General features: G+C 33.7%; 1 protein-coding gene across 1 annotated transcript in view; it reads right to left on the bottom strand.

Moving 5' to 3' along the window:
- Positions 1–3,529: 3,529 nt before the first annotated feature.
- The window catches only part of yjefn3 (YjeF N-terminal domain containing 3), a 59,718-nt gene continuing 46,064 nt past the window's right edge, over positions 3,530–17,183 (bottom strand). Inside the window, exons 4-6 of the mRNA XM_022759342.1 lie at positions 5,648–5,761; positions 4,424–4,574; positions 3,530–4,169 (exon numbers count right to left, since the gene is read on the bottom strand). Coding sequence (XP_022615063.1) covers positions 3,973–4,169; positions 4,424–4,574; positions 5,648–5,761 — 462 coding nt within the window. The 3' untranslated portion in view covers positions 3,530–3,972. The remainder of the gene's footprint in view (positions 4,170–4,423; positions 4,575–5,647; positions 5,762–17,183) is intronic.

Below are 17,183 nucleotides of genomic sequence, written 5' to 3'. Positions count from 1 at the left end.
ACTATATTTCATTGAGAAATATTGTATTTTTTAAATCCATTACATTTATCTGACAGCTGTAGTTGCTGGTTACTTTTCAGATTTTCCATACATTTACAGAATATATAATATACCATACAACACACTCTTAAAGATTACACCAGTGTTTCCAATCTTTTTCGCTTGTGAACCTTTACAAAAAAGCAGCATCTTGTTGGGGTCACTTTGTTTAGTTTCACACTTGTTGTTAGCACTTACACCAAAGAAGCAATTCAGCTCTAAACCTCTCATTTGGTTTCATTTAAAATAAAAGTCCACAAAATGCAAAATACAGATTTATGTAACAGAATTTATCTTTTTATTCTTTCTTCAACTATTTAATTAATTAAATAATCATCTCACAACCCCTCAGCTTTAACTTGTGACCCTTTGGAACGGCCAGACCTTTAGGTTGGGAACTACTGCACTAAACTAGTTAACTTCATCCCTCTGCTCCCACCAAGCAGTTGATCCAGTTTGCAAAGTCTGGCTGGAGGGCTGTGACGTATCCCGCGAAGGGGCTTTGTCAGCTCCTCAATCTCTTGTCTGCTCCACAACAAGAGTGTGACAGGTGCAGGACATCGGAAAGCCGTCAAAGAGCTGGCTGAAGCATCAATGGTGGTCCCCTGCTGGTGACCCGATCAGGCTCATCAAGGTGTTCATTCTGGCTTCCCCTAAGCTGAGGCCTCACTGCAGGAGCACTCCAAGGCACCAGTGTGTCCATCAACCTGTCCATCAACTTGTATGGCAAACTGAACTCTCTGGTTTAGCAAGTGAGTATTGTGAAAGAGCTGTTGGCATCCAGGGGAGACTGGAGGATAGCCTGGAAAGACTGGATGACTGCAGGAAAGTCTGAATTGGGAGTGGGAGGCTGGTTACCTGACCCACTACTCCCGTGAAGGGACACCCTCGGCCTAACTACAAAGACAACGAAAGGAAAACAACCTGATGGGCTTCCGAGAGCCAGGCTGAAAGAAGTAACGAGTGCAACAGATCCAGAAAATGAATCTAAGATCCTTAGGAGATGCAGGTGTGGGTGGGAGAAGGTGCGCACTTTCAGAGGTCTACGAATCCGCCAGGAAGAATCCAAGAAGGAAATGTGGAGAGGGCGACCAACAGCAACCTTGCACTGCAACTGCAAGTCAGACAAGCCGAAAGCCAGGTTGCAAACCAGGGTAGGCAGATTCATTTCTTCAAGAATCCCTTAAAGCATGCTTGGCAACTACTGGAGGACAAGAGGAGCGGGAAGCAAAGTCAAACTTGCTAGGATCCCTAAGAAACAGCTTTCAGATGGCCTGGCCAGAATTGATCAGAGCCAGCTCCCTGGCTAGTAAAAAAGTTTGATGCTTTCAATTCACACTGTTCCAAAGGGTGATGTGGCCTCTGAAGTTGTGCGAAGTTCCCTCCTCAGCAGCAAGCAAAATGGATAGGCTGACAAAGTCTTACAGCAGGAAGTGGCTTGGGCTGCTGAGATGTGTGTACAACGTGAGCATCGTTGGTAGGAACACACTAGAGCTGCCACTGTGATCCATCAACTTGGGATACAAGCAAGAAGGCATGACGACTGGTGATAGCAGCAGGTACCCAGGTGTGAACTGGGTACAAGAATGTCATATATAATCATATATCAGTCACTGGAGACATTTTCAGGCATTATGAGTACTTTTACTTGTGATACTTTAAAGACATTTTGCTGATAATACTTCTATACTTTTACTTAAGTAAGATTTAGAATGTGGTGTTTGCATTTGAACATGTAATGAAGTATTTTTATATCATTATATTGGTACTTAAGTAAAGAATCTGAGTACTTCTTCCTCTGTCACAAAGGTCACAAGCAGTTTCTAGAATATTCAAGCCACTTAATATGATACATAATCATGCAATTAATCATTTTGATAGGAAGACTATAAGAGCTGCTATGTTCTCATTGAGCTAAATACTGTATGTCTTATTTCATTAAATTTGCTAATAATAAACAACTGATAATATCTCTAAATGCCCAAATAACCAGGCTCCGATGAGGAACATAGAAACATGGAAAGTAAATAACCTGAACTGCTGCAGTGATTGTTTTTAAGATTGATACTCATCACTATCAAAAGCACTGGAATCATTTTAGTTACACTGAGAAAAAATCCCTGTAAATTGTTTAAAATTTGAGCTTTTGTGTGTTGCATAATGTAAGCAATGAATTCATCTTCCTGCCTCACTGCTGTTTTCACTAAATCTTTTGACCACATTTCTTCTTCGGGTAAGACTATCTCTCACTGGATATTACAACAACTGCCGCTGTCAGTTATGATTGTTCAATTCTACAGGCTACCGGCGACTCCAAAGCTGATTACTCAACCGCTCTCATGAGTAGCACAAACGACAGAGTGGTGACAAGTCGTTGTTTCCTGACAGGGATTGGACAGGCATGAAGGACAGGACCACTGAGCGCTCAGACATATTTCTACAACCCTCGTCAGTTCTCAGATTTAATAACACAGAGCGAAAGGATTGACATTCCTTTTCACTGACTTTACTACACCCACTCACACGTGTGCACACATACACTGGGCATTAGTGCATTAGTATTCAGAAGAAGCTCCCGTGCATCATATAAATACACATTACCTCATTCATAAACAGCACAGCAGTCTCTCTTAGTCATTCTCATTGGAGCCTGCAGTGCTTAACTCAATAATGAGAGACCCGTCTTTACAGCTGATTATAGTCTGATCACATCTGTTTATTGCTTTCATTACCAAATCAACTCCAGTTGGGAACCAATAAACAGAAGTAACAGTGTGTGCTCATCTGAAAAGCGCAACACTTATTGCATGTGATGTGCATATAACACCATTTGGTAGCCTGTGATTAGTGACCATCATTTAACAGAACAAGCTGTTTTCTGGACTATCCTTGAGCAAGATGTGGAATCACTACCATGTCACCACAAGGCTAATCTGCATTCCAATTTTGAAGATCAATACATTTCTTTATTAAAGCTGGGGTAGGCAGTCATTTTCTTGGCATCAATGGGCAAATGCTCCATAGTCACCTTTCAGCATATTGTAATCTAACTGGTCTGAAAGTAAACTAGAAGTCTGCACCTCCTCTTGGTTCTGTTTTCATGAGTGGCTATGTTGAATGTTGCTAATAGTTTAGCCTTCTGCTAACTGCAGCCAAAGGCTCAGATATGGAAATCTACTGATGTTTTTCTTGTGTTGCATGTGTGTATGAGGTAGGTGTATATGCCTGTGAGGGAGAGCGTCTGTATTTTCAATTTCTGGCTTTTCTAGATTTTCTAGTTTTCTGGCCACATGTTGGCAGTGGAACAAGCTGAAAACATAAAATAACTGCCCTATCAACAATGGTTAGTCGTTCTGCTATACGTAGTTAGCCACTTTATAGTCATCTTAGCATATTGATCATTGCAGCTTTAAATGAAAACAAAACAGCATTCTTTAACTGGAACTTTTTATTATTGGACATGTAACCAAATAAAAAAAAATACATCAACTCATCTCAGCAGCACGTGTCAGTAGAAAGTTAAAATAGGAACATAAAAGCATCAGAACATGAGCATTTAAAAAATTGTTGAAAATAAAATTCCACTGGTTGGCATCATAGAAAATTCATCTTTCTTTTCTGACTGTTGAAAGAGAACATTTCTGTCTTTTGCAAAATAATCAGAAAACAGTGTAATGCTACAGCTTTTACAAGTTGACTGACACAAAAAGTCCTCATGCCATTCCCTAAAAAGACATGACTCAAACCACAGTTTCTAAATATTACCCTTCTACTGTAGCTCAACAACACGTTTGGCCAAAGTGTTGCCTGTTCTACACAACTGAGATGTTAACATTAAATCACATCAACGATCTATAAAATACAAGATAATTGATTAACTGTACGTTTTTGAAAATGAGGAGCAGCCACACTGGCTCTTGTGTTTCCCCTGTGTTACAATTCTATGAGACAGTCTGTGCCGGGATATTCTGGGAGATTAAGCTCATATTTTTTCTGGATGTCATAGGGCAGGAAGCGTCCGGCCAAGAAATGCTTCCCCGAGAAACTCATTGCGCACTTCTTTGGTGCTGTAAGTGAGATGAGAACGTCTGGGTTTATCCCGTCCTGACTTGGTTCTTCTACATCCCAACCTGAGGAACACAGCAAGAGCATTGTGATAATTTTCTGCCCACTGTGCTCACACTCAGCAGGTAGTGTATTTGGAGTATGATGAGCTCACACTGAGCCAACTGTAGCATAAGATTTATCCTCTACATGTGCCTCCAAACTTGGAAAACGTCTGCCTGGGAGCCAAGGCTCCTCAGAAGCTGCCTGGAGGCTCATTTATCATGTTGTGTTTCTGAGCCTCCAGCCTGATATCTACCGTTTGCATATGAACACTTACCTGAGGGCACATCCACACTGACAATGGGGATCTTGACTTGCTTCAGGGTGACCAGAATACCAGAGTAAGGCTCCTTAATGTTGGCACAGTCTGCCTCTGGGCCCAGCATGGCATCAATCACCAGGTTGTAGGCGTCGTTTATGAGCTGCACCTGAATACAACACACATCATTATGCACAAATGAACAGTTTAATCAGTGGTTCCCCACCTGGGGGATGGCAACCACTCCAGTGGGTCGCAAGATAAATATTAGGGGTCACAAGATGATTAAAGGAAAGGTTCAAATATTTTCAAGTGTATATTAAAACAATACTCATACGCCCATATAAAATATGTGTTGTTTGATGTAATTGTGCCTGCTCTACATACTGTATAGATGTCCCTTCAAAAAGCAACTATACTGAAAGAAATGGGGTCAAACTCCTCAGTACAGTAATCATTCTGTCCAAAAATGCATTATGATGTTCAGCTGAAATTCCAGCCATCTGAGTTAGCCAAACCATAGTGTGTCTTCCAAAGTTACAGTCTTTCCTGTGCAAGATTTCTTGTCTATTTTTTTCTTTGCTGGGCTGCATTGGAGGGCTGGTTACACAAAGAGGGTACTAGATAAACAGTAGCATTTAAAAATACCCACTTTCTTTGACTATCTCTGCAGCTAAACTGCAAAATCCTCATATTAGCTGTGGCTAATATTTTTTCAGAGAAAGAGAAGCTGGGTTTTGTCCCATTTCTTCTATTCTAATCACATTAGGAATGGATCTGTTTTCACAGCCAGTACGGAAAGAGGGACATGTTAAAGTGACCAATAACATTGTACATATTTGTGTGTGACTATTGTTTTAGGAACGACTTTTAACAGCACAAGAAAGAAAATATCAGCTTTTCAGGCTTTTTTCTTTGCTTTTTTTTCTTGTAAAATACTTGTGAGATTCACCTCTGCAGGCCTATAATTATTACTTTAATTAAACAATATGAGATTTGGATGAATTGCTCAAATGTCAAATAGACATTCCTTCATTTTCAGGGACAACCAACTGAAAAGGTTAAGAACCAGTGGTCTATATAAGATTCCACAATTTAATCAAAGCAACACACACTGTTACAAAATGACGAAAAGCACATACTTGAAAAGTTGTTTTTAAGATCACAATCAAACTCCTCAGCATGCAAACACTACTGAGGGCCATGTGCTAAAATGTGTTCTTCTGTAAAAATGCTGCTGACCTCTGTGGGGAGATAGGAGAGGAAGGGGATGTCCATCTTCTCACACTGTACTGTGAAATCCTGGTGTAGACTGTGAGAGGAGCGTTTAGGGTGGTAGATGGTTGGCTCATATTCCTACATGAGATGAGGCAACAGAGAATAAGAGGAGGGGGACACAATGGAGGAGAAAAGGTCAGTGATTTCAGCCAATGTTAACATGATTGAGCAAGGACGATTGCACATTTGTCCTGCAGTTCACATCAAGTGAAAAAACTGTCATCCAGTGATCAGGAAGTGTGGTTTTCTGAAATCAGTTTACTGAATGAATGCTACCTTTATAGACTGGAAGCTGAGAAGAGTAGAAATCCAGATACCTGCAGTCTGAAAGGTCTGTGATGCTCAGCAGGAAGCACCTGTGATCTATGACCTTTACACAGTCACAAAGATAACTCTTAAAACCTAGGACCTACTGTCAGTAGTGTGTGTGTGTGTGTGTGTGTGTGTGTGTGTGTGTGTGTGTGTGTGTGTGTGTGTGTGTGTGTGTGCGGATGTTTGATCAAGTAAAATATTAATTTAATCTCAAAAACATAGTTATTGAGCTACATAATTACCTTTAAAGGGTCAGGTCACCAAAATTAAAATTTTAATGCACTTAATTGGAAACTCTGATAGACTTTTTTGTGCCTTGCTACACTATGACGTTTTTTTAAGCCTTACTATACTATGATGTTTTATGACATTTTTGGGCCGTAATATGCTGTGATATTTTTTCTTGTGATATTGTGATATTGTTTTTTTGAGATTTTTATGCCTTCCTATAGTGTGAGGTTTTTTGACATTTCTATCTCTTTCTGTACTATGACGTTTTGTGCCTTCCTTTACTATGGACTTTTTTGACATTTTTACGCCTAATTATACTTTTTTGACGTTTTATGCCTTCCTGTACTATGATGTTTTATGACATTCTTATGCCATACCATAATATGACATCTTTTGACGTTTTTATGCCTTGTTATACTATGTCTTTGTCCGACCTTTTCATTAATTACTACACTACGACGTTGAGGTTTTTATACATTAATATACTATGACGTTTTTTGACCTTTTTGTATGACTTACTACACCACAACCTTTTTATGCCTTTTTATACTTTGATAATTTTATATATTACATAAAATTAGCTATTTACTGGTAGCCACAGTGGAGCTGTGGTTACAACCATAGCCTTACAACTAGAAGGTTGTGGGTTCAAATTCCAGCCTTGCCATGCCATGATGTTTTTTGACGTTTTTGTGACTTACTATGCTTTGACATTTTTTGACATTTTTATGCCTTGCTATACTAGGAAGTTTTTTGACATTTTTATGACGTACTATACTATGAAGTTTTTGACTACACCACAACCTTTTTATGCCTTTCTATACTTTGATGATTTTATATATAACATAAAATGAATTTTTTTGCTGATCGCCATCATGGAGCTGTGGTTACAACTGTTGTCTTAAAACTAGAAAGTTGTAGGTTCAAATCCCAGCCTAGCCTAGCCATGCCAGGATATTTTTATGCCTTCCTGTTTTTTGACCTTTTTATGCCGTATTAAACTATGACGTTTTTTAACGTTTTTATGCCTTATTATACTATGACGTTCTTTTACGTTTTTATGCCATGCTATACTATGACGTTTTTTGACATTTTTATACCATGCTATACTATGACTTTATTAACATTATTATGCCTTATTATACTATGACATTTTATGCCTTGCTATACTAGGACGTTTTTTTTAGCTTTTTATGCCATATTATACTGTGACGGTTTTCAATGTTTTCATGCCTTGTTATATTATGACGTTTTATGCCTTGCTATACTCTGATGTTTTTTGACATTTTTATGCCGTATTAAACTGTGACATTTTTTGACGTTTTTATGCCATGCTATACTATGACATTTTTTGATATTTTTATGACTTATTATACTATGACATTCTTTTATGTTTTTATGCCATGCTATACTATGACGGTTTTTTGACATTTTTATACCTTGCAAAACTAGTATGTTTTTTGAGCTTTTTATGTCATATTATACTGTGATGTTTTACGATGTTTTTATGCCTTGTTATACTATAACGTTTTATACCATGCTAAACTATGACATTTTTTTTACATTTTTATGCATTAATGTACTATGATGTTTTTTTAACATTTTAAACGTAGTTGTTTACTGATTGCCACAATGGAGCTGTGGTTACAACTGTTGCCATACAACTAGAAGATTATAGTTTCAATTCCCAGCCTAGCCATACCATGATATTTTTATGTCTTCCTGTTTTTTGACATGTTTATGCCATATTATTCTGTGACTTTTTTTGACGTTTATATGTCTTGCTATACTATGATGTTTTTTTATGTTTTTATGCCTTATTATGCTACGACATTTTATGCCATGCTATACTAACGTTTTTTGACGTTTTTATGCCTTCCTATGCTAATGCTTTTTTTAAAAGTTTTGATGCCTTGTTATACTATGGCATTTTTTGCCTTGCTATACTACGATGTTTTTTGAACTTTTTATGCCATGCTATACTATGATGTTTTTTGACATTTTTATACCTTGCTATACTATGACATTTTTTTAAGGTTTTTATGCCTTGCTATACTATGACGTTTTTTAAGGTTTTCATGCCTTATTATACTATGACATTTTATGCCTTGCTATACTGGGACATTTTTTGAGCTTTTTATGCCATATTATACTGTGACGTTTTTCGATGATTTCATGCCTTGTTATACAATGACGTTTTATGCCTTACTATACTTTGATGTTTTTTGATATGTTTATGCCATATTAAACTATAACTTTTTTTGACGTTTTTATGTCTTGCTATACTATGAGGTTTTTTTAAAGTTTTTATGCCTTGTTATGCTACGACATTTTATGCCATGCTATACTAATGCTTCTTATTATACTATGGCATTTTTTGCCTTGCTATGCTACGATGTTTTTTGAACTTTTTATGCCATATTATACTGTGATGTTTTTTGATGTTTTTATGCCTTGTTATACTATGACGTTTTATGCCTTGCTATACTTTGATGTTTTCTTGACATTTTTATGCCGTATTATACTGTGACTTTTTTTGACGTTTTTATGCCATGCTATACTGTGACATTTTTTGACGTTTTTATGCCTTATTATACTATGACGTTCTTTTACGTTTTTATGCCATGTTATACTATGATGTTTTTTGACATTTTTATACCTTGCTATACTATGATGTTTTTTAACATTTTCATGCCACATGATACTGTGACATTTTATGCCTTGCTATACCAGGACGTTTTTTGAGCTTTTTATGCCATATTATACTGTGATGTTTTCTGATGTTTTTATGCCTTGTTATACTATGATGTTTTATACCTTACTATACTTTGATGTTTTTTGACATGTTTATGCCATATTAAACAATGACTTTTTTTGACATTTTTATGCGTTATTATTATATGGCATTTTATGCCTTGTTATACTATAACCTTTTTTTTTACTTTTTATGCCATATTATACTGTGACTTTTTTTGATGTTTTTATGCCTTACAATACTATGACGTTTTTTGACATTTTTATGCCTTGCTATACTATGACGTTTTTTGACATTTTTTTACCTTGCTATACTACAACATTTTTGGACTTTTTTTTGCCTTGCTATACTATGACGTTTTTTAACGTTTTTATGCCTTATTATATTATGACATTTTATGCCTTGCTATCCTATGACCTTTCGTTGAGCTTTTTATGCCATATCATACAATGATGTTTTTTAATGGTTTAATGCTTTGCTATACTATGACATTTTTTCACGTTTATTTATGCATTAATATATTGTGACTTTTTTTTGACATTTTTATGCCATGCTATACTGTGACGTTTTTTGATGTTTTCATGCTTTAGTATACTATGAGGTTCTTTGACGTTTTGATGCACTGCTAAACTATGACGTTTTTTGACCTTTTTATGCCAAACTACACTATGACTTTTTTTTGACGTTTTTATGCTTTGTTATACTATGACATTTTATGCCTTGCTATACTAGGATGTTTTCTGAACTTTTTATGCCATATTATACTGTGACGTTTTTTGATGTTTCTATGCCTTGTTATACTATGACTTTTTTTAACGTTTTTATGCCATGCTATACTATGATGTTTTTTGACATCTAATGCCGTACTATACTATGACCTTTTGTGACATTTTCATGGCTTATTATACTATGGCATTTTTTAAAGCTTTTATGCCTTATTATATTATGACATTTTATGCCTTGCTATACTATGACGTTTTTTGAGCTTTTTATGTCACATTATACTGTGACGTTTTTTAATGTTTTTATGCCTTGTTATACTGTGACGTTTTATGCCTTGCTATACTATGATGTTATTTGATATTTTTATGCATTGTTATACTATGACATTTTTTAACCTTTTTGTGCCATGCTATACTATGATGTTTTTTGACATTTAATGCCATACTATACTATGACCTTTTTTGACTTTTTCATGCCTTACTATACTATGACGTTTTTTGACCTTTTTATGCCTTGCTATACTATGACGTTTTTTGACATTTTCATGCCTTGCTATACTATGACATTTTTTAACGTTTTTATGCCTTATTATATTATGACATTTTGTGCCTTGCAATAATATGACGTTTTTTGAGCTTTTTGTGCCAGATTATACCATGATGTTTTTTTAATGGTTTTATGCCTTGTTATACTATGACGTTTTTTGACAATTTAATGCCTTGCTATACTATGACATTTTTTCACGTTGTTTTATGCATTAATATACTGTGACTTTTTTTGACATTTTTATGCCATGCTATACTATGACGTTTTTTGATGTTTTCATGCCTTGCCATACTATGACGTTTTTTGACGTTTTTATTACTTATTATACTATGACATTTTATGCCTTCCTATACAATGACGTTTTTTTTTTTAGCTTTTTATGCCATGTTTTACTGTGACGTTTTTTGATATTTTTATGCCTTGTTATACTATGACGTTTTATGTTTTGCTATACTTTGACATTTTTTGACTTTTTTATGCATTAAGATACTGTAACTTTTTTGACGTTTTTATGCCATGCTATACTATGATGTTTTTGACGTTTTTATGCCATACTAAACCACTACTTTTTTGACGTTTTTATGCCATGCTACACTATGACTTTTTTTTGACGTTTTTATGCCTTGTTATACTATGACGTTTTATGCCTTGCTATACTATAACCTTTTTTGACGTTTTTATGCCTTACTATACTATGACATTTTATTGACGTTTTTATGCCTTCCTATACAGTGAGGTTTTTTGACATTTTTATGCCTTGCTATACTATGATGTTTTTTCACTTTTTTATGCCTTGCTATGCTATGACGTTCTTTGACGTTTTCATGACTTACTACAACACAACCTTTTTATGCCTTTCTGTTCCTTCATGATTATATATATTGAAATTTTTTTGCTAGCTTTGAATGCCACTGTGGGCCGGTGGTTACAACTGTTGTCTTTTGTCCAGAAGTTCGTGGGTTCAATTCCCAGTTATACCATGGTACTTTTATCTCTTCCTGTTTTTTGTCATGTTTATGCCTTGCTATACTGTGACGTTTTTTGAGCTTTCTATGCCTTCTTATACTATGACTTTTTTGTGACATTTTATGCCTTGCAGTACTATGACGTTTTTAGAGCTTTTTATGCCTTAATATGCTATGACTTTTATTGAGCTTTTTATGCCTTATTAGACTATGACGTTCTTTGATGTTTTTATTACTTACTACACCACAAACTCTTTATGCCGTTCTATACTTTGATGATTTCATATATTAATAAACTGACTGTTTCTTAATTGCCACCATGGAGTTGTGGTTACACCTGTGCTTTGCAACTAAAGAGTTGTTAGTTCAAATCCCACCCATACCGTGACACTTTTATGCCTCCCTTTTTTTTGACATTTTTATGCCATATTATAGTGTGACCTTTTTTGATGTTTTTAATCCAAGCTATACTATGTCATTTTATTGACGTTTTTATGCCTTCCTATACAGTGAGTTTTTTTTACATTTTTATACCTTAATATACTATAAAAAAAAATTTTCATTTTTATGCCATGCTATACTATGACGTTTTATGCCTTACCATGCTATCACGTTTTTTGAGTATTTTATGCTTTAATATACTATGACTTTTTTTTTACATTTTCATGCCATGCTATACTATGATATTTTATGCCTTGCTATACTATGAGGTTTTTTGAGTTATTCATGCCTTAATATACTATGACTTTTTTTGACATTTACATGCCATGCTATACTATGACGTTTTATGCCTTGCTATTCTATGACGTTTTTTGACGTTATTATGCTTTAAGATACTGTGACTTTTTTTGACATTTTTATGCCATGCTATACTATGACATTTTTTGATGTTTTGATGTCTTATTATACTATGATATTTTTTGACATTTTTAAGGCTTATTGTACTATGACATTTTATGCCTTAATAAACTATGAAATTTTATGCCTTACTATACTATTACGTTTTTTGTGTTTTTTATGCCTTAATATACTATGACTTTTTTGACACTTTCATGCCATGCTATACTATGACATTTTATGCCTTGCTATACTATGACGTTTTTTGAGTTTTTTATGCCTTACTATACTATGACTTTTTTTGACATTTTCATGCCATGCTATACTATGACACTTTATGCCTTGCTATACTATGACGTTTTTTGACGTTATTATGCCTTAATATACTATGACATTTTTTGATGTTTTGATGTCTTATTATACTATGACTTTTTTTGACATTTTCATGCCATGCTATACTATGACACTTTATGCCTTGCTATACTATGACGTTTTTTGACGTTATTATGCCTTAATATACTATGACGTTTTTTTTTACATTTTTATGCCTTGCTATACTATGACATTTTTGAGTTTTTTATGCCTTAATTCCTATCATTTTTTTTACATTTCCGTGCCATGCTATATTATGACGTTTTATGCCTTGCTATACTATGACGTTTTTTGACATTTTTATGCCTTAATATACTATGACTTTTTTGGACATTTTCGTGCTATGCTATACTATGACATTTTATTCCTTGCTATACTATCATGTTTTTTCACGTTTTTATGCCTTCCTATACAGTGAGGTTTTCTGACATTTTCATGCCTTGCTATACTATGACGTTTTTTCAAATATTTATGTCTTCCTATGCTATGACGTTTTTTGACGTTTTTATGACTTACAACACAGCAACCTTCTTATGCCTTTCTATTCTTTGATGATTTTATATATTACATAAATTGTTACATAACCAATTCCTACTGTGGAACAGTGGTTACAACTGATACCTTACGATTACGAGGTAGCGAGTTCAGTTCCCAGTTATTCTGATGTACTTGTGTCTCTTACTACTTTTTGACATGTTTATGCCATATTATACTGTGACGTTTTTTTGACGTTTATATGCTTTATTATACTATGACGTTCTTTGACATTTTGATGCCTTACTATACTATGACGTTTTTTCAAATATTTATGCCTTGCTATGCTATGACGTTTTTTGACGTTTTTATGACTTAAAACACTACCACCTTTTTATGCCTTTCTATACTTTGATAATTTTATATATTACATAAAAGTTTACAAAACCAATTCCAACTGTGGAGCAGTGGTTACAACTGATACCTTATGACTGCGAAGTAGTGAGTTCAATTCCCAGTTATTCTGATATACCTGTGTCTCCTACTATTTTTTGACATGTTTATGCCATATTATACTGTGACGTTTTTTTGACGTTTTTATGCCTTATTATACTATGAAGTTCTTTGACATTTTGATGCCTTGCTATACTATGACGTTTTATTGACTTTTTATGCCTAAATATACTATGACTTTTTTTTTACATTTTTATGCTATGCTATACTATGAAGTTTTAATCTTTGCTATACTATGATGTTTTTTCACGTTTTTATGCCTTCCTATACAGTAAGGTTTTTTGACATTTTTATCCCTTACTGTATTATGACATTTTATGCCTTGCTATACTATGACATTTTTTTTACTTTTAATGCCTTGCAATACTATGACGTTTTTTGAGCTTTTTATGCCTTAATATACTAGGACTTTTATTGAGCTTTTTATGCCTTGTTAGACTATGACGTTCATGACTTACTACACCACAAACTCTTTATGCTGTTCTATATTTTGATGGTTTCATATATGATAGTAAAATTGACTGTTTCTTAATTGCCACCATGGAGCTGTGGTTACAACTGTACTTAACAACTTAAGGATTGTGGGTTCAAATCCCAGCCATGCCATGACACTATTATGCCTCCCTTTTTTTTGACAAGTTTATGCCATATTATACTGTGGCGTGTTTTGATATTTTTATGCCTTGCTATACTATGATATTTTTTGACATTTTCACGCCATGCTATACTATGACGTTTTTTGAATTTTTATGCCATGCTATACTATGACGTTTTTTGACCTTTTTATGACATGCTATACTATGTCATTTCATTGACGTTTTTATGCCTTCCTATACAGTGAGTTTTTTTGACATTTTTATCCCTTACTGTATTATGACATTTTATGCCTTGCTATACTATGACGTTTTTTGACATTTTTATGCCTTATTATACTATGACTTTTTTTTGCGTTTTTATGCCTTATTATACTATGACGTTAGTTGACGTTTTTATGCCATGCTATACTATGACATTTTCTGACATTTTGATGTCTTATTATACTATGACGTTCTTTGACATTTTTATGCCTTGCTATACTATGACATTATATGACATTGTTATGCCTTAATGTATTATGACTTTTTTTGACATTTTCATGCCATGCTATACTATGACATTTTATGCCTTGCTATACTATGACGTTTTTTGACATTTATATGCCTTAATATACTATGACTTTTTTGACATTTACATGCCATGCTATACTATGACGTTTTATGCCTTGCTATACTATGACGTTTTTTGACATTTATATGCCTTAATATACTATGACTTTTTTGACATTTACATGCCATGCTATACTATGACGTTTTATGCCTTGCTATACTATGACGTTTTTTGACATTTATATGCCTTAATATACTATGACTTTTTTGACATTTACATGCCATGCTATACTATGACGTTTTATGCCTTGCTATACTATGACGTTTTTTGACATTTATATGCCTTAATATACTATGACTTTTTTGACATTTACATGCCATGCTATACTATGACGTTTTATGCCTTGCTATACTATGACGTTTTTTGAGTTTTTTATGCCTTAATATACTATGACATTCTGTGACATTTTTATGCCATGCTATACTATGACATTTTTTGACATTTTGATGTCTTATTATACTATGACGTTTTTTTGCATTTTTATGTCTTATTATACTATGACATTCATTGACGTTTTTATGCCATGCTATGCTATGACATTTTTTGACATTTTGATGTCTTATTATACTATGACGTTTTTTGACATTTTTATGCCTTGCTATACCTTGACGTTTTTTGACATTTTTATGCTCTAATATCTAATGACTTTTTTTTTACATCTTCATGCCATACTATACTATGACATTTTATGCCTTGCTATACTATCACGGTTTTTGAGTATTTTATGCTTTAATATACTGTCACTTTTTTTTGACATTTTCATGCCATGCTATACTATGACATTTTATGCCTTGCTATACTATGACGTTTTTTGAGTTTTTAATGCCTTAATATACTATGACTTTTTTTGACATTTTCATGCCATACTATACTATAACGTTTTATGCCTTGCTATACTATGACGTTTTTTGACATTTTTATGCCTATTATACTTTGACTTTTTTTTGCGTTTTTATGCCTTGCTATGCTATTACGTTCATTGACGTTTTTATGCCATGCTATACTATGACATTTTTCGACAATTTGATGTCTTATTATACTATGACGTTCTGTGACATTTTTATGCCCTGCTATACTATGACATTTTTTGACATTTTGATGTCTTATTATACTATGACGTTTTTTGACATTTTTATGCCTTGCTATACTATGACGTTTAGTGACAATTTTAAGACTTAATATACTATGACGTTCTGTGACATTTTTATGCCATGCTATACTATGACATTTTTTGACATTTTGATGTCTTATTATACTATGACGTTTTTTTGCGTTTTTATGCCTTATTATACTATGACGTTCATTGACGTTTTTATGCCATGCTATACTATAACATTTTTTGACATTTTGATGTCTTATTATACTATGACGTTTTTTGACATTTTTATGCCTTGCTATACTATGACGTTTTGTGACAATTTTATGCCTTAATATACTATGACGTTTTTTTACATTTTCATGCCATGCTATACTATCACGTTTTATGCCTTGCTATACTATGACGTTTTTTGACGTTTTTATGCTCTAATATAGTATGACTTTTTTTTTACATTTTCATGCCATGCTATACTATGACATTTTATGCCTTAATATACTATAACTTTTTTTGACATTTTGCCTTAATATACTATAACTTTTTTTGACATTTTCATGGCATGCTATACTATGAAGTTTTATGTCTTGCTATACTATGAGATTTTTTGACATTTTTATGCTCTAATATATTATGACTTTTTTTGACATTTTCATGCCATGCTATACTATGACATTTTATGCCTTGCTATACTATGACGTTTTTTGAGTTTTTTATGCCTTAATATACTATAACTTTTTTTGACATTTTCATGGCATGCTATACTATGACGTTTTATGTCTTGCTATACTATGAGATTTTTTGACATTTTTATGCTCTAATATATTATGACTTTTTTTGACATTTTCATGCCATGCTATACTATGACATTTTATGCCTTGCTATACTATGACGTTTTTTGAGTTTTCTATGCCTTAGTATATTATGACTTTTTTGACATTTTCATGCCATGCTATGATATGACGTTTTATGCCTTGCTATAGTATGACGTTTTTTGACATTTTTTGCCTCAATATACTATAACTTTTTTTGACATTTTCATGCTATGCTATGGTATGACGTTTTATGCCTTGCTATACTATGACGTTTTTTGTGTTTTTTATGCCTTAATATACTATGACTTTTTTTGACATTTTCATGCCATACTATATTACATTTTTTGACATTTTGATGTCTTATTATACTATGACGTTTTTTTGCGTTTTTATGCGTTATTATACTATGATGTTCTTTGACGTTTTTATGCCATGCTATACTATGACGTTTTATGCCTTGCTATACTATCACGTTTTTTGAGAAGTTTATGCTTTCATATACTATGACTTTTTTTTTTACATTTTCATGCCATGCTATACTATGACGTTTTTTGAGTTTTTTGTGCCTTAATATACTATGACTTTTTTTGACATTTTCATGCCATGTTATACTATGACCTTTCATGCCTTGCTATACTATGAGGTTTTTTGACATTTT

Source organism: Seriola dumerili, unplaced genomic scaffold (assembly GCF_002260705.1).
Source record: "Seriola dumerili isolate Sdu_G_001 unplaced genomic scaffold, Sdu_1.0 BDQW01000321.1, whole genome shotgun sequence".
NCBI classification, from domain to species: domain Eukaryota; kingdom Metazoa; phylum Chordata; class Actinopteri; order Carangiformes; family Carangidae; genus Seriola; species Seriola dumerili.
The sequence above is the reverse complement of the archived record's forward strand: the minus strand, read 5'-3'. Positions and strand labels throughout refer to the sequence as shown.